Source organism: Gossypium arboreum, chromosome 12, assembly GCF_025698485.1.
Source record: "Gossypium arboreum isolate Shixiya-1 chromosome 12, ASM2569848v2, whole genome shotgun sequence".
Lineage (NCBI taxonomy): Eukaryota > Viridiplantae > Streptophyta > Magnoliopsida > Malvales > Malvaceae > Gossypium > Gossypium arboreum.
In genome coordinates this window covers 10,871,264-10,896,847 of record NC_069081.1, presented here as the reverse complement: position 1 = coordinate 10,896,847, position 25,584 = coordinate 10,871,264, and the positions used below count along the sequence as shown (strand labels likewise).

At 31.1% G+C, this 25,584-nt stretch overlaps 2 protein-coding genes across 2 annotated transcripts; one reads left to right on the top strand and one right to left on the bottom strand.

The window, feature by feature from the left end:
* Positions 1 to 9,829: 9,829 nt before the first annotated feature.
* Positions 9,830 to 14,342, top strand: LOC108477985 (two-component response regulator ARR14-like). Its single transcript, XM_017780436.1, has 6 exons — positions 9,830 to 9,944; positions 12,826 to 12,975; positions 13,050 to 13,367; positions 13,454 to 13,530; positions 13,659 to 13,842; positions 13,933 to 14,342. The coding sequence occupies exons 1-6, from the start codon at positions 9,830 to 9,832 to the stop codon at positions 14,340 to 14,342; spliced, it is 1,254 nt and encodes a 417-aa protein (XP_017635925.1).
* A 4,929-nt stretch (positions 14,343 to 19,271) lies between these two features.
* On the bottom strand, positions 19,272 to 24,196 carry LOC108477075 (nicotinamide adenine dinucleotide transporter 1, chloroplastic-like). The gene is made up of 9 exons (XM_017779516.2): positions 23,616 to 24,196; positions 23,285 to 23,380; positions 22,751 to 22,857; positions 22,025 to 22,073; positions 21,806 to 21,918; positions 20,349 to 20,443; positions 20,132 to 20,220; positions 19,944 to 20,038; positions 19,272 to 19,866 (listed from the first exon to the last, which is right to left on the bottom strand). Exons 1-9 carry the CDS (start codon positions 23,704 to 23,706, stop codon positions 19,522 to 19,524), a joined length of 1,080 nt encoding a protein of 359 aa, XP_017635005.1. The 5' UTR covers positions 23,707 to 24,196; the 3' UTR covers positions 19,272 to 19,521.
* Positions 24,197 to 25,584: the final 1,388 nt, after the last annotated feature.

Below are 25,584 nucleotides of genomic sequence, written 5' to 3'. Positions count from 1 at the left end.
AGCTAGGATAAAAAATAACAAAAATTTCCAAATATGGAACTTAAACCCAAGACCTCAAACACACATCCATAAAACTTAACCACTGAAGTAGATACTCATTTTTATAACATAATTCAAAAAAAATAAAGTTAAACAAATCAGGGCATTATAAGTACGATTTATGTTCTAGTAACTCTGAAAACGTAATTATGTGTTTGATTGTGCATGTCATCTTTATGTGGAATAATTGTTAGTATAAGAACTGAGATATGATACGATCTTTATAAGTTATGTATTGTGTTGTGCTCTGTAAAACATGTGTTTTGGTATACATGGCATATCACCTATGTGTTATGTAGGTAAGTTATTATGATTTTGCATTTACATTGAGGTGAATTTTGATATGATAGAGGAAGTGTTTTCTAGTAGTATTACTGTAATTTTGGCAGTTAAACCGCAATTTTGGTCTGATAGCTCAGCTGCTTAATCATGAGTGGCATACGACCTGTGTGACTGGATGGATGGATTCTTATAGTCCTATCTGGTGTAATTGGTTGGACGAAGTTAGTGTGTAGCTGGTGGGGGCAAGATTTGTTCTATTCTTATATGACAATATAATCCGAAATATATATAAATTTCTGAAAATTATGAATCCAAAAGGATATATGCTTCTGGATCTATTATGACATTTTGATATGTTATTTGCATATGTGTACGTTATGAGTTAGAATCTGTTTCGATACTGGTGTCCATACTTGTATATGATTATAAATATATATCTGATTTTGTATGTGAATATATGTCAAATTTGTAACTGATAACGTGTCTATTATTTATGTACATTAATTTGTGGGCCGAGTCACACACTGGGCTTCTAGCTCACTCGTTTATTTAATTCGTTTCAGGTGTACTTCCGACTTAGGACTTGGTGGCGACTTCAGAGCTCGATTAACACAATTTGGTATAAGTTGATTTGGTTGTTTAATTTCCAGCTTTACAATCTTTTGGATTTTAATTTGTTTTGGAACATTAAATTCTTGGTTTTGGTATTTGTTTTCATGGACGTTTTATTTAAAACTCATAAACACACCCAAGATGACATAACTAATGGACCTTATGATTTTAAGATATAAGAATTTTAAAAGTATTTTTCCACTGCAAGATTTTGAAATTAATTACGACTTTTTACAATTCAATTGGTTAAACATTTGGGATTGTTTTTATAAAATTAATAAAACAAGATTTCCGTCTAAGTACTTGCACGTGTTCTTCTGAAAAATTTTATTTTCGATAAATTAAATAACTTTATTACTTTGGAATTAAAACTAAGTTTTTTTTTTGTGTACGTTAATTGACAATGTTTTTACGAGCACTGTAACCTCCATAATCTGACCTTAACGTCTAGGTCAGGTTTAAAGTGTTACATTCTAATTCTATTGCATTCGATCACATTTTAATGAATGAAATACATGCATGATTTTAATTGAAGGCATGAACGACTAAGGCATAGAACATCATGAACATAAATGTAATACCACAAAACCAGGCCTAGAAGTTTAGACCGAATCCCGAAGGTTACATTGATCACCGAAGTGATCCAAAGCAGTTTTAGTTTAGCTAATTAAATTACAAAACAGTATTGAAGATACGTAAAAATAGTCAGAAATAAAATCCCTAAATTTCTAAAATTTAGTCTAATAGCAAGTTGCGAAAACCCAAAACCAAGTTTGTACCACAATTCCTCTAAAAAAATTTTTACAGTCCAAAACAATTTACAAATTTAAGCATTTGCAAAATCAGTTTATTAGCCTGACTTAAACGCATTACTCCGAGACCTTCGGCATGCCAAATCCAGCCACAGAAAACGTGAGTACCTGAAAAGGGGAAAACTAAGGGGGGTGAGCTACACGAGCTTAGTGTAAGTCCGAAACTAAGCGTAAAAAGAAAAAGACAAAGAAACAATCCAAAATGCCACAACTACATTACTCGAACCACCGATCATACATGAAAACTTTTCATCAATAATGCAAAATGCGAATACAAAATCTCAAACACATATGTTACTTAATCACATAAGATTAAGTGGTGTAACGAAAATGAATTAGTAAGTACCCCCATGTTCAGACAAACAAATATGTAATCTAATGCAGAATGTGTACATCAAATAAAGAATAAACCCACCCATCAAGCTAAACACCACCCCGATCCCCGTACACACACGTATGAGCTATAGGAAGCCTAACCAACCATGCACATCACATAGGACCTCGAAAGGCCTATCCAACCTTACACACCACAAATATGGAACTAAGCCAATGCAAATGACAATATGCTGGTGGTGACATATGAATCTTCTTGGCAAGAAGTCATTTGTCTGAGGCGTATTACAGTTGAAACAGCCAAATCATATTAGACTTCCTTCTTTTCAGAACCAAAACCCCAATTTTATGCTCATGAATGAATACACGTCAAGCACTACTAGTCACACAGACATGAAAGCTCATATTCAGTCAATCAATTTCAGAATTCCCATGCGATTGCAGAATGCACACCACATACAAATATTCATACGGAAGCCGAAACTTATAAGCTCAATCAGTCACATTCAGAAACTATCATGTTTGTAACTATTTACCAGAACACCATATAACACTTAGTTAAACTATTAAATTGAGGCTCTAGTTACATATAGACGCCCAAATTGAGCTAATCAAAGTCTTTACCTACCTTACCAAAGCCTAATTGAGGGTCAGAACACATAGGAACACCAACAAGTCATAAACCTACACAGTACGAAAATTTGTGAAACAGGGCCACACGGCCATGTGCCCTGCCCGTGTTCAAGTGCCTAAGCCGTGTAGGGTCAACACACTTATATGAAGAAGGCACAGGCCCATGTGGACAGCCTGTATGACTATGACAATGCCCGTGTGGACAGTTCGTGTAACTCTCTATCCATTTATGCTTAAATAAGGTACTAGGCAGACACGGCCGTGTGAAAGTCTAACACGCCAATGTGTCCAGAACACAGCCTGTGTGAAAATCGACTAAAATCCCCAAATCAACCACACAGCCATGTGTCCAAGCAATGTGGCACCAAATTTGTCCCAAAAACCCTAATCTCCAATTCCACACGGGCATGTGGACTGCCTGTGTACGGCACACACCTGCGTGGCCACCCCTGTGGTCATGAATCCATACCAAAAATAGGTTGCATGACGTGCCTTTGAAGTCGAAACAACCCCTGACCCTTGTTAACTCAATAATATACCAAAAACACATAGTATTTCAAGCTAAACCGTAAGAATTGACACTACGATTGGTAATTTTCAGAAACACACCAAATATGTCAAATTTCTCATTATCAAATCACACTTTCGACAATGAAAAGGAAGATTTTCTGAACCCACACCTGAATTTACAATTTAAGCACCCAAAATTGTTTGACTCACCCAACCAAGCCGATTCAGAGACCTCAATTACAAGCACAACTAATTATAAAAATTTAATTTAAGCAACATAACAAAATTGAAGTAATTCCTCTATTTAAACAAAAAATTAGGAACCAATCAAGCAAAACACTCGAGAACAAAGCTCCATTGACAGACAAAAAGCAAAAGAAGCAAAATGAAAATCAAAGGAAATTGAAAAAGTCACAAAGAACAAAGTGGAAAAGAGGGGAAGAACGTGTAGGAAAAAAACGTAAAAACTATTGGATGTTGACATAAAAATAAAAATAAATAAATAGTTTTAAACTTAAAACAAATTTTAAAATACAAAATCATTCCTGAAAACACACATGAGGATTCAAACCTAGAGGTACATTATCACACAACTAACCACTAGGCCAGCAGGCCCATTTTGACACTAAAACACAACAACAAACCTAATTGTCTGATCTAGCCACAACTCTACCTACAAATCTTAAAACTTTTAACCCCAAAATTTGGGATGTTACAATAAATCAAATAAACTTTATCAAATTAATATAATCATTCTAGATAAACAAAATTAAGCTATTATTGTTAATGGAAAAAAATAACAAAGCAAATTGCAAACATATTGAACAACAATAAAGATTAAGGAAGAATAAGCTTTGAAATGATTTCAGCAATCCTTCGAAAATTGATCGTGATAGCTTCTTCCAGTCCTTGTAATTGCTCCTTCATAAGATGCTCCTCAAGGTGGCCAGCCAAGAGAGAATTTTCTCAAAGAATTGCTAGCTAAGGGAAATTGGTTGGTTTATGTGTGAGAGGGAAAGGAAAGAAAGAGGATAGAATATAAAGTAAAAGATGATTGAAGGTTTATCGGATGATTCTTGAGTGGGAAGTAAGGAGTGGTATTTATAGTAGAGGGATGGCTAAAGAGTTTACTAAAAATAGCTTGAATATCCCCTAGGCTTCTCCTTTCCTTAGCCGACCATAAATTGTGGAGGAAGGAGTTGATGGTTGCTTGATTCATGTTTGATTTCATGCAAGGAGGTGGACGGTTTCCTGGGTAAAAGTTAAGAGCTGATTTTTAATAATTTTATAAGTGTAAGGACCTCTGAATAAAACTTTCAAAAGTTGATTTTGGGTTACTCATATGCCCTTGCTGAATTAGGCTTCTTTCCCTTCACTTAGACGGTTTTGTGACCCTATTACTTGTTAGACTTGCTCTTCAATTAAATCAACTTTAACTAGATAAAAATGACTTTCTCTTGATCTAATTTGCTTGCCTTTGCCATCCAATTAAGGTGGAATAGAGCTCATGTCCATTTAAAATTGAAATAAGCTTCTCAACTTATTAATTCCATTGTCCCACTACAACAATTAAATAAAGGAAATTATTATGTAACATGAAATAATTAAATTATGCACAAATTTGATACATAAAAACATAAAATTGCATAATTTACTAAACCATGCCCATTATCTCAATATGAACAAAATTCACCCAATTAACTATCAAATATTCGGGATTAACATAACTTTTTAAGTAAAAATGTGTCATAAACAACTATATAAAATCTATATAATTTAGAGTTTACAAGGGTAAACTACCTAGTTGGTCACCCAATTTTTAGGGCATTTTCATTTTGATCATCCAAAATGAAATCCTTATAATTTGGTCACTCAACTTTTAGGGTGCTTTCAATTTAGTCACCCAAGCGTTAATCTCTTTTGGTGGTTACCTATACACACCACATTATGTTTACTCTTTCATTTTGGTCACCAAAACATAAGTTTTTTAAGATTGATTGGGTAAAAATAAATCAATGATTAAATTGAAAAAGCAGTATAAACAAAAATAATACAAAAAAAAAATCAATTTGGACTTCTTTATCCCATTACTGAAAATTTTAAATTTGGGTTTTGAAATATAAATCTTTTAAATATTGAGATTTAAAGTTATAGTAGCAGATTAATCACTGTTATGTATGACTCCTATTTCAGTCAAATTTGAGAAATAATTTTCTAGTTAAACTCTATTTATTTGTTTCAATCAAACTCTGATTAGTCTATATTTTTTATTATTATTTGACCTATGAATTTAGCCTACAAATAAGCTCTTTTACAACGTTAGAAAAAACACCCATTAGAGATTAGAACTCATAACACATTTAGATAATTTTGTGTTTATGTTTTGAGGGTTCTTTGTTTTCAGGTTTTTGGGGTTTAGTTTTTATCTCCATCTTTTGTACTATTCGTTCTTTTGTCATTATAGTAAAATTATCTTTACCCGTGGTTTTTTATCCTTTTTGGAGGGGTCTTTCCACGTTAAATTTGTGTGTTCAATTTCTCAATTTCTTTCGCTATTTTTACTTGTTCGTTGCTTAATCGGGTCATCCCCAACAAGTGATATCAGAACTAGTTCAAATTTCATAGATCAACCCGTTTAGAGATGGTAGCAAGAAGGTTTGAAATTGAGAAGTTGGATGGTGAGACAAATTTCAATCTGTGGCAAGTTTGGATGATGGCAATTCTAGTTCAAACCGGCTTGAAAATGGTTATTACCAGAAAAAAGCCTGAGAATTTAAATCAAAAAGAATGGGAAGAGCTTGATGAAAAGTCCTTGTCTACAATCTAGTTGTGCTTCACGAATATGTTATTGTAGGAGGTATTGATGGAGAAGACCTCATCCGCTTTGTAGAAAAGGTTAGAAACTCTTTATGCGACTAAGTCTCTGGTTAACCGTTTAGTGTTGAAACAACGTCTATTTACGTTTCACATGAACGAATGTGAGTTTCTTAGAGATCACATCAGTCAATTCATTACTCTTTTAAATGATTTAAAGAACATTGAGGTTCAGATTGACGATGAAGATCAAGCTATGCTATTATTGTGTTCTTTACCCCGTTCATATAAGTTTTTCAAGGAGATCCTGATTTTTGGTAGAGACAAACTCTCATTCGAAGATGTGAAGGGTCATTTGTTAAGTAAAGAATTGACAGTCTTTATATTTTAGAAGGTTCTACAGTGATCGGTGAAATCGAATGTCCCTCGTCCATTACGGAGTCGAAGTCAACTCGTTTGGAGCGAAGGCAACTTGGTCATAAGAGGGAAAAAGGTATGACTGTTTCGTTGAAGAAAGGTTCTCTTTTGGATGCAGGTTTTGAAAAGTTAAGGCATTGTGTTCGTGAAAATCAAACCCTTGTTAGTTTTGATTTGGCAATGTACAAGTCGAAGGCTAGAAGTCTTCTTGTTTCTAAGCACAAATTCGACTCAGTTAATTCCATGCATAGTTCAAGATAGGCCCGTGGCGGGTTTTGGCAAATATGGCGTTGTGAAAATATGAGTCAAGGTGGAGATTTGTTAAGTATGACTCCTATTTCAGTCAAATTTAAGAAATAATTTTCTTCGTTTATTTGTTTCAATCAAACTCTAATTAGTCCAGATTATTTTATTATTATTTGACCTATGAATTTAGCCTATAAATAGGCTCTTTTACAACCTTAGAAAAAACACCCATTAAAGATTAGAACTCATAACACATTTAGAGAATTTTGTGTTTATATTTTGAGGGTTCTTTGTTTTCAGGTTTTTGGGGTTTAGTTTTTATCTCCATCTTTTGTACTATTCGTTTTTTTTCCATTATAGTAAAATTATCTTTGCCCGTGGTTTTTTATCCTCTTTGGAGGGGGTTTTCCACGTTAAATTTGTGTGTTCAATTTCTCAATTTCTTTCGCTATTTTTAATTGTTCGTTACTTAATCGGGTTGATCCCCAACAATCACCATTATCAATGGATAAAAAAAATTCAACAATTTAGTTAGTTTATTTTGATGTTTTGGAGTTATTTTAAAAAATTATCAATGAAAATTGTTGTGTTTATTAGTTGCCTACGAAACCCAAATTTCTCTTGATTATATGACCTTGAATCTTCTATGCTAAGTTAAAAGAAAAGAAAAATCATTGCATTTAATTTAATTAATTAATTTTATTTTCCATTCCAAACAAAAGTTTATCTCTTCTTTACCCAAACGAAGAAAAAGCAATTAATTTAATTAATTGCAAATGTTTTCTCTTTACTTTTAGCATGTAAGGTTTAAGATTATATAATCAAAAGAAATTTAAGTTTTGTAAACAATTATTAAATATGAGTTCTTTGAGTTGATTTCATTAAGGACAATATGGAAACATAAACTAAATTTTTAAAATTTAAAAGGAGATTAAATTAATTAATTTTAATATTGTAGTAACAAATCAAGTAACATTATCAATGGATAAAATTTTTCAACAATTTATTCAATTTGTTTTATTTTTGAAATTTAAAATTTCAATATTAAAAAAATTTAGAATTTCGCAATGGGATAAACAAGTACAATTTTACAATTTTTGTGTATTATTTTAGTTTCATTGCCTTTTTACTTTAATATTTAATTATTTTACTCTAATCAATACTTTAAAAAAATTTGGGTGACTAAAATGAAAGTGTAAACATGATGTGACATATACAATTAACCGTTGTTAGAGATTTAATGCTTATGTGACTAAAATAAAATTACTCTAAAAGTTGGGTGACCAAATTACAAGTATTTCATTTTGAGTAACCAAACTTAAAATGAAATCGCCCTAAAAGTAGGATGACCAGTTAAATAGTTTACCCTAATTTTTATCCAAACAAGTTTTTGTTTTCCTTTTTTGTAAGATGAGAAAAAAATGAGGAACCAAGTTCGCAAATAATAGATCTATTTAGATTTGAGTTAAATCATTTTAAGTAAAAATGCGACTTTTAAATTTAAGTTATTTGGGTTTAGACAAATTCTAACAGATTCGACCTAAGTGGTCTGAAGTTGGGTTTGGGAAATTTTATTTTAAAAATATCAATTTTATGAGATTGTAAAATATATCCAATCATTATTTTATATCATCAAAATGTTTGTTTAGGATATATATATATATATAATATTTTAAACAATTTTTAAGATAATTTTGTAATATTTTTGCATTTTCAAATTTTAAAATTAATTAATTTTCGACGTGGCATTCACATATATGCCATGTAAGTAAAGTTAACAAATGTTAAAAAATATGAAAAACTAAATAGAAGATTAAAATAATTTTTTTTTATAAAATTGGAGGGTCAAATAAGTGATTATCCCATGACTCCACCCTATTTTCACATATCTCATAATTATTCTTGCGTTCTTTTTCTACTTAGTACAAGGAGTGGGCTTACTGAGTTGTAAGAAGATAAAAGCTTAATCATTGATTTAATAGTTTGAGTATGTTGAAACGCATTGTTCTCCTATTTAAGGGTTGGCGAGGGCTATGATAGTTCTAGGCATATTATAAAAAAAAAAACAGATATAATTAGAATTTATAATGAGATTGTTCAAAAAAAAAAAGAATAATTATTTACATGATTTTTATGAATGTTAAGACATCGTTATTTAGTGAAGAAGTAGAGTGAGTAAACAAAAGAGAATTTTTGGAGATTTTGATTGTGTAAAGTTATGACCCTACGAAGAAACTCGTGGTGGGATAGTGATATTAAGTGTACCCTTTTTAAGAGTTTACAAGTATAACCTTACAACACATGATAACCAAATATGGTAGAACTCGAACATGATAATTAAAAAACTTAGGATCTCAAGCATGAGAGCATTATATTGTAAGCATGAGAGACTGGATTCAATCCCAAGTAATCCCATTCTTTTTTCTCAATTATCAAAAAAAGAAAAGAAAAACTCAGGATCTCATCTTTTGCAAACAATACTTGAACTTTGTAACTTTTTTTTTGTCCACACTAATTCTTGAACTTAGATTTGTTAATATATGATGATGTGACACTATGAGATTGTATCACATCATCACTTGATTTTTAAAAATATATCAAATTTCTTTATAAGTTTTTAATATTTTTATTTTTAAATTAATATAATTAAAATTTTTGTGATGATGTAGAACGGTCTGAGGAACTAAATTAAAGTTATCAGATTTTGAGACTAATGTGATAATCAAATTTAAAAAAAAAAAAATCAAATGCAAAGAATAAACCTTGTTTTTTTACATACGAATGTCCAACTTTTAAACTCGAGGTCTAACAATAACCCTCTACAAATGGTAAGAAGTTTTTCTTTCCATTTATAGTGGTCAACATCTAGACTCAGACTGCTGACTTAATTCCCCGGAGACAAACCAGCAATGCTAAAATCACACCCGGGCTTTGTCACAATCATTCCCTTTGACTACGTGGCGCTCAAAAATTGGCTACTAGGTGCGCCTCCACAAAATGGAACCAAGGAGTTGGTTTAAGGCATTTCTTAATAATTTAGGTTTAAATCTTTTTGGGTCTAATAATATATCATAAAACCCCTCTCTCTTTGTATTTCATAATTATCAATCCCGTACCCAATTTCATCCAAGATGGAGGAAAAGAGAAGAAGCAATTGTGGTGAAGGCTTTTCAGTTCTGGTGGTAGATCATGACACAACCTCTCTCATGTTACTAGCATCAATGCTACAACTATTTTCCTACCAAGGTAATTCCAATCTCATTTATATTCTTACTTCAATCAATCCACTTATATACATACACATATATCATATCCTCCTTTCTCTTTTTTCAATTTTTCCCCACATATATAAGGAATAAAATTTTTGATTCATCAATATCCTTTAAGAAGCCATCAACTTCTCTTCTTTTTTCTTTTTTTTTTTCAATTTTCCCCCACATATATAAAAAATAAAATTTTTGATTCATCAATGTCCTTTAAGAAGCCATCAACTTCTCTTCTTTTTTTCTTTTTTTTTTAATTTCTCCCACATATATAAGAAATAAAACTTTTGATTCATTAATGCCCTTTCAGAAGCCATCAACTTTTATAGTCTTCTTTATTATGTTGCTCCTGTATACATCAAAAAATTTTGCGTCTCCTTTCTGCTTATCAAAATATTTGTCTTAAATTTTTCTTGTTATTACCAACCACAACAATAAATAAATTCAGCAATATGGAAATTTCTATCCACGTGTAAGTATTACATGGAAACAAATCAGCTGGTATTAATTTAATTATTGAAACCGTTGTCTTATGTGGTAAAGATGAGTCTATATAACTAGAGAAATTAATGTAATATATATTTTTGGTACAAAGATGATTTGAACCCAAATTATTTTTAGGAAAAATAAATTTTCAATTAATAAGCTACAACTTGGGATTCAAGTAAATTTAATATTTTATCCCTAAAAAAATGCCACAGTGGATTAGGAAAAAAGTACAGAAAGCTAAGTAAAATGAAGGAAAGGTCTTTCTCTTGTTTGGATAAATTGTTTTTAGTAAGAGATGGGAAGCAAAAGGAGTTGAGAATCCATCGCTTTCCTTTCCTTTCCTCTATTTTTTAATACCCCAATTTGGGGTAAAGTGAAAGGAGAGAAAATTTGTATATTTTTATATTATGCAAAATTTTATTTTGAATCATTTTTTTATTTTCTCAAAATTTCTTTGGGAATCTGTCAAAATAATAAACTCATTAATGTTTTATGTTATGTTTAGATTATTAGTCTCTCTTTTTATTCACCAACAGTTAAATCTCTATTGGTGATTAATTATACATGCCACATAATGTTTACATTTTCATATTAGCCACTAAAACATAAATTTTTAAGATTGATTGGAGTAAAAATAAATCAATGATTGAAGTGAAAAGCAAGATAAACTAAAACAATATAAAAAAATTATCAATTTGTGCTTGTTTATCCCATTGCGAAAATTCTTATTTGGGTTTTGAAATATAAATCTTTTAAATATTAAGATTTAAAGTTATAGTAATAAATCAATTAACATTATCGGTAGATAAAAATTTTCAACAATTTAGTTAGTTTATTTTGATGTTTTGGAATTATTTTTAAAAATTATCAATGAAAATTATTGTATTTATTAGTTGTTTACCAAACTCAAATTTTTTTGATTATATGACCTTGACTCTTTTATACTAAGTTAAAAGAAAAGAAAAATCCTTACAATTAATTAAATAAATAAATTTTATCTTCCATTCCAAACAAAACTCATAAACTTTTCATCATTTCTTTACCCAAACGAAGAATAAGCAATTAATTTAATTAATTGCAAGTGTTTTTTTCCTTTACTTTTAGCTTTGAATGAAAGGTTTAAGATTATATAATAAAAATAAATTTAAGTTTTGTAGACAATTATTAAATATGAGTTATTTGAGTTGATTTTATTAAGGACAGTATGGAAATATAAAATAAATATTTAAAATTTAAAAGGAGATTAAATTAATTATTTTAATATTGTAGTAACAAGTCGGTTAACATTATCAATGGATAAAAATTTTCAACAATTTATTTAATTTATTTTGATGTTTTGAAATTTAAAATTTCAATATTAAAAAAATTAGAATTTCAATGGGATAAACAAATAAAATTTTACAATTTTTGTGTATTATTTTAGTTTTTTTTGCTTTTATTTTTATTTTACTCCAATCAATACTTAAAAAAAATTTGATGACCAAAATAAAAGTGTAAACATGACGTGGCATATATAGTTATCCGCGGTTAGATATTTAACACTTAAGTGACTAAAATGAAATTGCTGTAAAAATTAAGTGATCAAATTATAAATATTTCATTTTGAGTGACTAAACCCAAAATGAAATCCCCCTAAGAATCACCAATTAAATAGTTTACCCTAATTTTATCCAAACAAGTTTTTGTTTTCCCTTTTTCTAAGATGAGAAAAAATTGAGAAACCAAGTTCGCAAAATGATTTTAAGTAAAAATGTGAGTTTTAAATTTAAGTTATTTGGGTTTAGGCAATTTCATTTTTTTTTTTACAATCAAAAAGTTTTTAAATTCTAACAAATTTGACCTAAATTGTCTGAAGTTGAATTTGAGCACTTATATTAAATTGTAACATATATCCTATCATTATTTTGTATCATCAAAAGTTTCGTTTAGGTTATATATATTAAATACTTTTAACAATTTTTAATTTTTAAGATAAATTTTATAATATTTTTAATTTTGTCGATATGATATTCACATATATAATTTTTACATTTATTTTTGAATGATTTGATAAATAAAGTAAATTTAAAGGTTAAAAATATAAAAAATTAAATGGAAATTAAAATAAATTTTTTTATAAAGTTGGAGTGATTAACCCATCACTCCACCCAATTTTTACATATCTCATAATTATTCTTGTGTTCTTTTTCTACTTAATACAAGGAGTGTGCTTATCGAGGTGTATGAAGATAAAAGCTGATTTATTTATCAATTAACGATGATGGATGATTTGATTTTGTTCCTAATCATTTGCTTAATTTTTCCAATGTTTTAATGTTTCATTTCCAAGCTTGTAATTAGCATATTCAGCTTAACTGAAATATATGATTTTGCAGTGACAACAACTGAAGTAGAATCAGTTGCACTATCCCTGATTGAGGAAGCAAAAGACAGATTCAAACTTGTTATGGCTGATGTTAATATGGACGACGTCAACAGTCTTTCATTTCTGCGGAAATTGCTTAAGATGAATATCCCCTTCATTTGTGAGCTTTAGCTTCAAATTTTCTGATTTTTGGTTTGGCCACTATCTTAATTTACATGATGTGCATCCATGCAGTGATGTCCAACGAAAAAGGTCATAAAGCTGCTGAGAAAGCTGTTACTTATGGGGCAAGTTTACATCTGGAGAAGCCGATTTCCAAGCATGATCTTAAATACCTTTGGCAATATGCGTACGGAAGGCCTGCTAAAAGAGCAAAACATTTGCATGACAATGAGTTGAGGACATATGACCCCAACAAGAATGTGGGTGAGAGAGATGAACAGAAGAAGATGTTGAACATCATGCCGCCGACGGAGAGGAAGCCTCGTCTTCTTTGGAATGAGGAGCTCCACCAAAAGTTTATAGCCGCCATTACTGCATTAGGCTATGCCAGTAATTAACAACCAACGTTCATTGCTTACTCTATTTCTAAATTTTTCTTTCATTTGTATCTAAATTGTTTCTTTCTGTGGATCCAGATGCTCGCCCCAAGTCAATATTAACTATGATGGACGAGCCTAATTTGACACAACGCCAGGTTGCTAGCCATCTGCAGGTTCCTTACTATCACTTATTATATACTGCAGCATGCATGCATGCATGCTATATACATATATATATATATTAAAGATGGTCGAGTACTATATATACATGCCCATTTGTTTTTCCTTTTTCTAAAATCAGAAACATAAGGAACACATGAAGCGTTTAATGTCCAAAGCTAGCCCCAGTGAGTTAGCGTCGAATGCCAATGCATCTACAAGCATTTATGGGAAACCAGGATTCTTGTACATGCCGCAGGGGTACTACTCAGTTTTGAGTCAACTAGGAGGTCACACTCACAAATATTTGAACGACTCAGTTGCAGGTAATTATGCAAGCAGGATATATATATATATGTATATTTTCTGTTTAGTGATGAAGACTTTATCAATATTTGGCTCTTGTTTTCCAATAGGCACTAGTCAATTTTCATATCTGGCTCAACATTCAACTGCTGGTCGTTTTAGTTCAGATTATCACAATGAAGAGACTCTACAATTTCCAAACATCTTGGAATCTATGCATGAGAAGCAGAACATTATTCCAGATCCAAGTCCTAGTGGGAATTTGGTGTATGAGAATCATAATTGGGAGCCATGGACTGAAGCGGCACGACGGATGGCAGAGGCAGAGATAGGTGTTGGGAATGCAGCAGGTGGGGTTACGTGGAACCAACAGTCACCGGAGTTGGCTCAGTTGTTGAAACATCTTGAGGAGGAGGGAGATGCTTGTGGAGATTGTGCCAACCAACCAAATCCAGATGCGGTTGATCAATTCTGCGAATGGCTAAAGGAAGCCATACAAGGAAATGATAATAATCCTTAGTTTTCATAAAGCCAGGAGCGCCGACTTTTCCTAATTTCCTACCTAAACTATTGTTTGATCCAGAGTTACATTCTTGGTGATTTTATATTGCTTGGGTACTTCCATTACCCTTTTCTTATGATTTTAATCCATTTTACTTAGTAAACCAAAATAATAAATATTAATGAATCAAACTCTGTACTTATATATACATATAACTAATATCTATTTTCCCTCTAGTTTTTTTGGGTAGGACATCACATAGAATTTTAGTTATTTTTCAGCTTCTAGGTTCTTCTTTAATTAAGGTAAGCTCCCAATAATTTTCTCAATTTCTTTAAAAAAAAATTCTGTTCAAAAGAATACCATAAAAGAGCTTATAATAAATTTTTTATATTATATATAAAATAAAACAAATCTAGACACCATAGTTTGGGAAATAATTAAAAAAGTTTAAACAAATCTGGACCCTGTGACGGGTTGAATACACTTGAAATGGCTTAGCTATTTAGATGAACCAAATATGGTGTTAAGGTGACAATGTGGTTAGTTTAAGGTATTTATTAGTAGTTTGGGGTTAAATCTTTTTAGGTCTAATAATATATCATAAACCCCCTCTTTCTTTTTATCTTATAACTATCAATCATATACCCAATTTCATCTGAGAATAAGTAATTGTGGTGAGATTTTTCCAGTTCTGGTGGTAGATCATGACACAACCTCTCTCATGTTACTAGCATCAATGCTACAACTATTTTCCTACTAAGGTAATTCCAATTCCATTTATATTCTTACTTCGATCAATCCACTTATATGCATGTGCATATACATATATCATATCCTCTCCTCTTTTTTTCAATTTTCCTCCACATATATAACAATTAAAACTTTTGATTCATCAATGTTTTTTTAGAAGCCATTAACTTTTATATTCTTCTTTATTACATTGTTTCTAGATACATCAAAATTTTTCGTGTCTCCTTTCTACTTATCAAAATATTTGTCCTAAGTTTTTCTTGTTATTATCGACCACGATGATAACTAAATTAGGTAAAATGGAAATTTCTATCCATGGCATGGAAACAAATCTACTAATATTAATTTAGATCTATACAGCCGGAATGACTTAGTTATTCAGATGAACCAAACATGGTGTTAAGGTGGCGATGTGGTTAGTTTAAGGCATTTGTTAATAGTTTGGGGTTAAATCTTTCTGGTTCTAATAATATATCATAAACCCCCTCTCTCTTTTTATCTCATAACTATCAATCCCATACCCAATTTCATCTGAGATGGAGGAAACAAGAAGAACCAATTGTGGTGAGAGTTTTTCAGTTCCGGTGGTAGATCATGACACAACCTCTATCATGTTCCTAGCATCAATGTTACAACTATTTCCCCATAAAGGTAATTCTAATCCCATTTATATTCTTATTCCAATTAATCCACTGATATACATATATCATATCCTCCTCTCTCTTTTATCTTTTTTTTTTTCAATTTCCCCCATATATATAAGATATAAAACTTTTGATTCATCAGTGTCCTTTCAGAAGCCATCAATTTTTATATCCTTCTTTATCATGTCGTTTTTGTATATATCAAAATATTTTGTGTCTCTTTTTTTGCTTATCAAAATATCTATCCTAAGTTTTTCTTGTTATTATCGACTACAACGAAAACTAAATTAGGTAATATAAAAATTTCTATCCATGTGTAAATATGACATGGAAATTTCTACTTAAGTACTTAAGGTGACAATCTGATTCGTTTAAGGTATTTGATAATAGTTTGAAGTTAAATTTTTCTAGGTCTAATAATATATCATAAATTCTTTCTTTTTTTATCTCTTAACTATTAATTTCATACCCAATTTGATCTGAGATGGAGGAAATGAAAAGAAGGAATTGTGCTGAGGGCAACCAAAACACACCTAATGTGAGTAAGTCATAATAGAGAGGCAAGCACTTTTGATATTGATGAGGCGATTGCAACATTGCTTGGACCTAGACGATCAACAGTTGTATTTCCTGACAATAAAGAAATTTGGAAAACATAATATGATCAGGACCACCAATAAAATAATTTACATAAAAGAGAAATAAAAAAATGAACTCATTTACCCTTTTTTTTTTTTTGACTTATATGATTTTTATATTTTCATATATCGGAAACTGAACCGTAACATGACTAATCCCAATTAAGGAAGGCAAAACTCCACTATTTCAAATCAAATGAAAATAATTTTATGACACCAATGGTAAATGGAAAATGTAAACTTGTTTTAAGATTGCAATTGATGGAAAGAAGCTTGAAAATTATTCCAAACAGAGTGGAACCCAATCACTAACCTGTATAGCCCTCGCAATCCTTCTTCACGTGCAATTCTTCTTAAAGCATAAAGTATACCAGTATAGCGAACCGCATCGGTCCTCATTCCCTGCGTCTAAACAAAGACCAAAATGAAAAAGAATAACAATGAATGCATGCAAAACAACCGGAATTATAAATTCACAATGATATCTAATAAATATGATGTTCAAATTAATTATATGCCAATAGTAAAATTACCTTTAATGATTTTAAATTTTAAATTTTTTAAAAGGTTTAAATAAATAATTTTTTATTTTAAGGGGACTGAAGTCGTTATTAACTTTCTAGATACGCTACTCAAAAAGCAAAGTAAATTTAACCCGTTTTAACCCAACAAAGTTTAAAATTTTATTAATGAATAACTTGGAGTAGAGTGTTACTATGTTCCCATTTAGTAGTAGCTACCTTTGCAATTTTATCAACTTGGTTAATAAAAGAATTGGGTTTAAACAGCAAAATAGATGGAAGCAAGCTTTACAAACGAAAAAAAAAAAAAAAGGTGTAATAATTTTTCGTTTCTTTTCGCTTTTAAATTTATAATTTTTTTTGTTAAATCACTTCAAAATAGATGAAAAAGTTAATTTTATTAACTTTGTTAACAAGGCATACACATGGATTGCCGCGTAAATGACACATCATCATTTAATTAATTTTTAAAATTTTGAAGAATATTAAAAAATTATAATTTTATAATTTTATAATTTTATAATGATTTTAATGATTTTTTAATTTTTAAAATATTTTTATATTTTTAAAAATTTTAAATTTTAAAAATTAATTAAATGTTGACATGTAATTCATATTGCAATGTACATGTATGCAAAATCAGTAAAGTTTAAAGAAAATAATTTTTCTATTTGAAAAAATTTAAATGAGGAGTTAAAATAAAATTTTTAATTAAAAGACAAATAAATTATTACTAAAAAAATCCTCATATGCAAAAGGCAACGACAAAAGAGTTGAAATAAAAAAGCCAAAAATTAAGGCTCCCTTATTAGTGGGGAGGTTTTATTGTATGGTGGGAAAAAGAAAAAAGCTAGCAAAATGTTGAAGTTACACTAAACATTGAAGGTTATGTAAATATATCAAATTGTTCCTTTTATTATTTATTCATCTTTCTCAGCTCAGGGAGTGGACATGTTTTCTTCCTGACGCCTTTTTACTGCCTTTTTCTCTTTCAAGATATTAGTTTACTTAAATAATTATTATCCTTATGCTCGTGGGTATAGGTCAAGCAAAACGTATAATAATATTGATAAATCTCATTACTATTAATCTCATATCCAATTTCATCTGAGATGAAGGAAATGAGAGGAAATAATTATGGTGAGGGCTTTTCAATTCAGGTGGTAGATCATGGCATGACCTTCCTCATGTTATTGGCATTAGACCTGTTCATAGGTCGGTCGTCTAGCCCGACTCGAAGGTTCGCCCTAAATGTGGGAGGGTTTAGGTAAAAATATAGGCCAGAAAAATAGATTTAGAAAAAAATAAGGCCCGTTTAAAAAATAGACCGAGCCTCAAGTAAGGCATTTTTGGCCTGAGCCCGGTCCAGTCTGACCCGAATTTAATAAAGGACAAAAAAATATTTTTAATATTATTTTCTTATTATTTTATCTCAATTTTGCTACTATTTTACTATTATATTGCTACTATTTTATTATTATTGTTTGTATATTGTATAAAATTTATTTTATTGTTAATTTTGTTATTATTTTAAAGACATTTGTTAATTTTGTTATTATTGTAGAGGCATTTGATTGTTAAGTTAAATTTATCTTAGTATTATTTAAGTACACATATTTTTTAAAATTTATTTTCAATTTGTTGAGAAATATTTATTTTGATGTTTTTATTATTTTTGATGTATTATATATTTTTAAAAATTATATAAAAATTAATATGGGCGGGTCGGGTCAGGCCCAAGTTTTAACATTTTTATCCAAGTCGGGCTTGAGTAAAATTTTAAGCCCATTTTTTAGGCCAGGACAGGTCCAAGCCTAGCAAACGAGTCTAAATTTTTAATTGAGCCTGGCCGAAACCCAACCCATGCACACCTTTAACTAGCATCAATGCTACAATCATTTTCCTACCAAGGTAATTCCAATCCCATTTATATTCTTACTTCAATCAATCCACTTATATACACATACCATATCCTCTTTCTTTCTTTTTTTCAATTTTCCCCCACATATATAAGATATAGAACTTTTGATTCATCTATGTCTTTTTCGAAGCCATCAACTTCTATATCCTTCTTTATTATATTGTTTTGTATAAATCAAAATTTTTCATGTCTCCTTTTACTAATCAAAATATATGTCCTGAGTTTTTCTTATTATTATCGACCACAAAAATAACTAAATTAGGTAATATAGAAATTTCTATCTGCATGTAAAATGGCATGGAAACAAATCAACTTATTTTAATTTAATTATTGAAACCGTTATCTTACATAATAAAGATAAGTCTATAACTAAAGAAGTTAATTTAATATATATTTTTGGTACAACGATGATTTGAACTCAAATTATTTCTAAAAAAATAAACATCCAATCAATAAGCTAACACTTGGGATTCAAGTAAATTTAATATTTTATAGCTTATTTAGGTATTTGTATACATTAACGTATATTACAACTTGACCTCATTTAAATTAAGCATTTACACTAACAAATAAAGCAATTTTTATTTTACTCTTTTTTTAAAAAAAAAAAAACACTTTTATTCAATTTTAACATTTGAGTAACAAGCTTTCAATTTCTTTTATGAAAAATTTTCTACCAGGGGAGAAAGCAGTAAAGACTTACCCTACCAAACAGGGATTTTAAGGTGTAATCTTATTTGGGTGAGTTTGCGATATCTTACTTTCTTCCGCACTGGCTCTCTTATTTGGCCATGAATTGTTCACATGGCCATCAGACCTAGGCCCAGCCTCAGATTTCTTCCTTTCAGGAGGTAATACCTGGTGCAGAAATCGGTGTATCATCTCGTAACTGGTAAATGTAATGACAGCTGATGGTGTTGTTCTCAGGAGATTGGTTGCACACCCACGGTAAAAGCCAGAAACACCTTCCTTCCGGAAAACCTTTCTAATGCAATCAACCACCCCTGCATATTGGACTTCGGTGTGCCTCGCCTGCCCTTGCTCTTGAAGCCTTGATCGAATTACCTGATCATAATAAAAACACAAACTAAGCACAACATGATCCATGAAACAACATATATCAAAAACCAACCAAAACACACCTCATGTGGGTAAGTCATAATAGAGGCAAGCACTTTTGATATGGATGAGGCAATTGCAACATCACTTGGAGTTAGACGATCAACAGTTGTATTTCCTGACAATAGAGAAATTTGAAAAAATTAATATGATCAGGACCACCAACGAAATAATTTACATAAAAAGGAAATAAAAAAATGAACTCATTTACCCTTTTTTGCCATATATGATTTGATCTTTTCATATGCTGGAAACTGAATTGCAACATGACTAATCCCAGCCAAGGAAGGCAAAACTCCACTGTTTCAAATCAAATGAAAATAATTTTATGACACCAATGGTAAATGGAAAATGTAAATTTGTTTTAAGATTGCAATTGATGGAAAGCTCGAAAATTATTCAAAACAGAGTGGAACCCAATCACCGACCTGTACAGCCCTCGCAAGCCTTCTTCATGTACAATTCTTCTTAAAGCAGAAAGTACACCAGTATAGGGAACCACACCAGTCCTCATTCCCTGCGTCTAAACAAAGACCAAAATGAAAAAGAATAACAATGAATGCATACAAAACAACCAGAATTATAAATTCACAATGATATCTAATAAATATGATATTCAGATTAATTATCTGCCAACAGCACTTATATACATTACTCTGAAACCAAGCATTTCTAATTTTTGTGGTATCTTTCTCATTTTACACTTTATGACCTTTGATTGGGTAAGAAGGAAGGTTTGCACAGAAATTTGTAACTTTTAAACCATCCGAGGAAACTTCAATGAATATCACATAAGCCCAACAAGCAAATGTAACATTGTTGTCATATCCTAGAAAGTAATAATTAGAGGATTGACGCAAAAACAAGAAACCAAGTTTAATTATGAAGCCCTAAGACCGAAAAAATATAAAACAATAAACCCTTTTGCAAACTTTGTTTCCATGTCGTGTCAGTACATTATATGATATTAAACTAATTAGCAGTCAAAATCAATTGGATCTCCAAACTCTCGATGACTACAGTATATTCCAATGGCCAAGGTACTACCAGGCCAGCTGAAATTGGCCTACTGCATGTTATGTATTATTCCAACATGCACTATTAAAGGGCAACATCACAATTATACCAGAACTTCCCAAAAATCCTTACGAGGATTAAAAACCTCTATATGATTGAATGCAGCCAACATTCTCACAGTTCGTCTCATTATATCCTTCAATTACAACTATGTAAAGATGGCTAGCAAAAGCAACATGCATTACATGTCTGAGTATAATAAGCAAAGGTGAAATAACATTGCCCTAACTCACAAAGAAACCACAAAAACAGATCGGTCTTCACTTTTTCATAAATCATAGAAAATAAATTACTAGTTTGGTTTTATTGCAGATACAATCTATATACTTGCAAAATAAATCAGAGTAGGCTTTATTCAACATTGAAACTTGAAAGAAAGTTAAATTCTCCGATATGAAATCAGAACAACTGATCACTCTCATCCACTTGCCGGAAAAGGATTACTTTTATGGTTCAAAAAAATGCCTGCTTGACCATGCTTATGTCAAAGCATTGGTAAGGAGTTTGATCCTCCAAACCCTAGTCACTACATTGGTTTGGGGTATCTCCAGAAGACTACAACATATCGAAGCATATTTGGTTGTAACAAAAGAATGTAGACCAATAACCAAAGCTATGTACTAACTAGAGCCACTTAAATCTGAATTATGAGAGTATGAATGCGTCAACATCAAGGTCATATAACTAATTGTAATTACGAACTTAGAAGTGAATTATCATGATTTAAGCAAAGAGAAATAAAATGTGATGCAAACCACTGATATAATTTAGAAGAAACATCATGCACCATACATAATAATGTACATACTTGGAGTCTTGTCTTTACAACCCATAATGGATTTGTTGTGATGGCTGTGGCAGCCCCAGCACCGGCAGCAGCTACCATATTTTCCCCAATTGTGAGCTGTGCACTGTTATTATCTGCAAAATCACGATGTATAACTTTACTAGAAACTAAAACAACTGAAGCTGGATTTGGCAGAGCACACGTCAAGCGTGAACTATTAAGGAAATTACAAGAACCAACCATGTGGAGTGAGTAGGCCTTTGAGTTGCTCATAAACTGTAAAATACACCTGCATATGAAATGAGAGTTACTTCTTAGAAGACTAATTACATCAAATAAGTATTTTTCTTTCTAGTTGGAATCAATATTTTTCCAAGAAGCTAATGGTTTATGAACATGGTAGCAGATTACCCACTTTCCTTATTCAAATATAATGATAGGTTACAGACACTGGCTACAAATCTCACACAATCATGTTTTCATGGGATATTAAGAAATTTAGTTACAAAGATTGGCTCAAACATTAGCTTCAAATAGACATGGGAGATCAAAGAGGAAAAGGATAAAGTTTGCCTTCCAGGCCGGCACGTTAAGGAATCACACAAAAAGATGGCCAGGCAGTAGCATTTATCAGTCAATCGTGTGTGTGTGGGTGTGTGTGTGTTTGTGACATGGAGTCCTCAGTTTATTTTTTATCCCAACATACCCATGTCTGGCACCTCTTGGACACTTCACCATTCATACAGGTATGACACTTTGTTCTAAAAATTAATTTAAAAAATTTCCAAAACCATAAAGCACCAACACTCTATCTTCAGTGCATCTGACATAGATCATTAGCACATCAAAAGGTCAAAGGGAAACTAGAAATTTTAGACATAAACCCATAACGAAAAAAAAAAAAAAAACCAACAATCCGATAAGTAGCTTCCAATTAATTGCTTTAGGGATGAAAAGGTTACTTACCGCCCAGTTTGGAAGAAGAGCAATTATTGTTGGTGAAAGTCCACGATACAACCCCTTCAAACCTTCAGTTTTTATTATATGTTGTAGACTTGTAATAATAACACTGTCTGAGTATAGACAAGAAAAAAGGCAGGAAGAAGAGTTGCCCATCATCAATGATAGCAATAAACACCGTACATCATTAACACAAGCACAAACAATTTCACATAATATGTAAAATCAAACTTCAGAATGTTACAAATCTATTAAAACTATATTTATCAACAATTTTCTTTCAATCTGGTCATCACTTCAGATTACCAGAATCTATCAGAGTACACAGACATTAATAGAAAAAGATCCATGGCCTAGAAAGCAAAATGTATGCAAAATAATAGGTGTGGAGTATCCTAACAAAGCAAGATTTTTGCATTCCAAAGATCTCCTATGAAAATGCTTGACCAAAAAATTTAAAACAATTTCAATCCTAGTCCTTCTGCTAAACCATGCACCCAAAAGTAAAACTCAGTTTCAAAAGCTCAGGATCTGCAATACCTCTAACACCAGTTTTAGAAGCTGTAGGGAGTCCATGTACTTGTAGCCTTGTTTTGATTACATCTAAAGGGCACACAAAGGTGGCCGCAATTGCACCTTAAAATTTCCAACAAAGATCATCAATAAATTGAAAATTCAATCAAATTAAAAGTGGCACTCATAGTTTCAACTGAGCCTGCTGACATTCATAATCAAAAAATCAACATACAAACCCTCATTTCACCAATAATAAAAATAAAGCTCCACGAAGTTTCTAATTCTTTCGCAAGAACTGATAAAAGAAAACCCTAAAAGAATAAATCAAAGACAGCAGCAAAGTAAAAGGCTTTACCTGCAGTGGCACCAGCACACGCATGGCAGATAAGTTCTCGGACGGTTATTTTTAGAGGATGAGACGATTGGCCACCTCCATCACTACCCATCTTCAAAAACCTTAAAAGAATCTTACAAACAACTTAAAAACATCCAAGGCATACACTCATCAAAGATCTGTATATATAGCATCTGCCTGAAACCCTCTATACGTACGAAAATTTTCTGGGTTTTAGCTTGTTTGAAGGGGTAAGTAAAGAGCGAGACGGGAACTTTTACTTTTACTAATTCTTGAAGCGGGTCTTTGGTGGAATTTAAAGTTGAATAGATGACTTTTGCTTTTGTTATAAGGAGGAATGAAATTTAATGGCAAAGTGGAAGAAAGTTTTGGGGTGTCACAATTTCTTTGAAATTGGGTGTGTGTTTAGTAAAAATAAAACAAGTTGCAGAGAAATCGCATTTCGTTTGCTGTAGCTAATTGGGTCTGCCATGAGATGCATTGCCTACGTTTTTAACCGGCTTCATTAAAATCAATTTTAGTGATTAAGTTATTAAAATGGAGCATGATAGTAATCTTACAAGGTTAGGGGTGATTGCCTGTTTGGGGTCGCGCATTAACCAATGTTTTTCTAGATTGGATTGGTTATAGAATCAGTTCTAGTTATCTATATCAATTTTTTATTTACAGATTTAAATTTATTCTCCAAACCAACAATATCTAATCTAATTAATTCGACCAATTAATGTAGTTCATTCAAACAACATTAGCATTAACTCATGTTCAGATAAATATTATTGAAAAGATTAAAGAAATAAAAATATACTTAATTTTTCTTTAGAATAAACGAAAGGAAACGAAATGAATTTTAATGTTTCTTATTTGGATAAGAAAAGGAAATGATTTATTTCAAACAAAATTTAATTTTATATAATATATTTTCATAGAATCAATTAAAGTAATAATCAATAATATATTAATATATTCTTGTTTAAAATAAGTTTAATTTATCAATTTATTAACTAAAATATTTTATTTCAACATATAAAATTAACTACCAAAGATGATATAGCAAACGTAACATGTTACCAATCCATATTATTTTCTAACATAAATGAATCTTGAAACCGTACATTATATATTATAAAAGGATAAAATGAAATTTTATACATTATAAATATTTATAGCATTTTCTTTTTCTCACTTTATCTCGAATTTAATATTAAAATATTTAAGTAAAACAAGCCAAAATGAAGGATTTTTAACTTCCTTTACTTTCCCTCCCTTAATTAAAAAGTATTATCAAAACAAGGGAAAGATGATTCATTCCCCTCATTTTACTTAACTAGGGTAAGGGTTTTGGTTATTTAGATAACATACAGAAATCATCTACTCAAGTTCAAGAAAAGCCTACAATTGCAATGTACAAGTGTCAGGGGAAGTGGTGCATTAGAAGAAAATATCAAATTCTATTGTGATAAAAAAATATCAATGGGAAAAAAATTGTCTTCTCCCTTTTCCTTAATTTGGCTAAAGGAGGGTGTTTTGGACTACAACAATAAGAACACTTCAAACTATGTACGCCTAAAGTGGCTCAACAAGTGTCTTCAGAGTGGCAAGGGTGAGGACAACAATTTAGATGAGCTTAATAAGGAGGTTAGCAAGGGAAAACCTTCTTGGAGCATACTTTTTGGACGAATGGATGCCTTGGCAAACCTGATAGATCTCTAGTGACCTTGATAAGCCTAGTGGGCTTTTTGTAAGCAAGCGGGGTTGTATCATTGTCTTATGAGCCTAATAGGCTACCTTAGTAAGGGTGAAATCATCTTAGAAATATTGGAGGTCCTTGTTAAGCTTTGTAGGAGAGAGGAGAGACATTTGGCCAGGTTAGCAAACTTATAGTCCCTCGAGGAGTGAAGTGTTGGATCTGCTGCCCTAAGTGTAGTATTTTCGTCTATGTACACTTGTAATTTTTTCAAACAGATTGGCT

What these genes read in the sequence shown, in the direction of transcription:
- LOC108477075 (XM_017779516.2), bottom strand. Translation starts at nt 23,706, where the DNA reads ATGGGTAGTGATGGAGGTGGCCAATCGTCTCATCCTCTAAAAATAACC. An exon ending in GGCTTGCGAGGGCTGTACAG is followed by an intron (nt 20,221 to 20,348) that starts GTCGGTGATTGG and finishes GATTTGAAACAG; the next exon opens with TGGAGTTTTGCCTTCCTTGG. An exon ending in ATCATATATGGCAAAAAAGG is followed by an intron (nt 20,039 to 20,131) that starts GTAAATGAGTTC and finishes CTCTATTGTCAG; the next exon opens with GAAATACAACTGTTGATCGT.
- LOC108477985 (XM_017780436.1), top strand. Translation starts at nt 9,830, where the DNA reads ATGGAGGAAAAGAGAAGAAGCAATTGTGGTGAAGGCTTTTCAGTTCTG. An exon ending in AGGTTGCTAGCCATCTGCAG is followed by an intron (nt 13,531 to 13,658) that starts GTTCCTTACTAT and finishes TTCTAAAATCAG; the next exon opens with AAACATAAGGAACACATGAA. An exon ending in TTTGAACGACTCAGTTGCAG is followed by an intron (nt 13,843 to 13,932) that starts GTAATTATGCAA and finishes GTTTTCCAATAG; the next exon opens with GCACTAGTCAATTTTCATAT.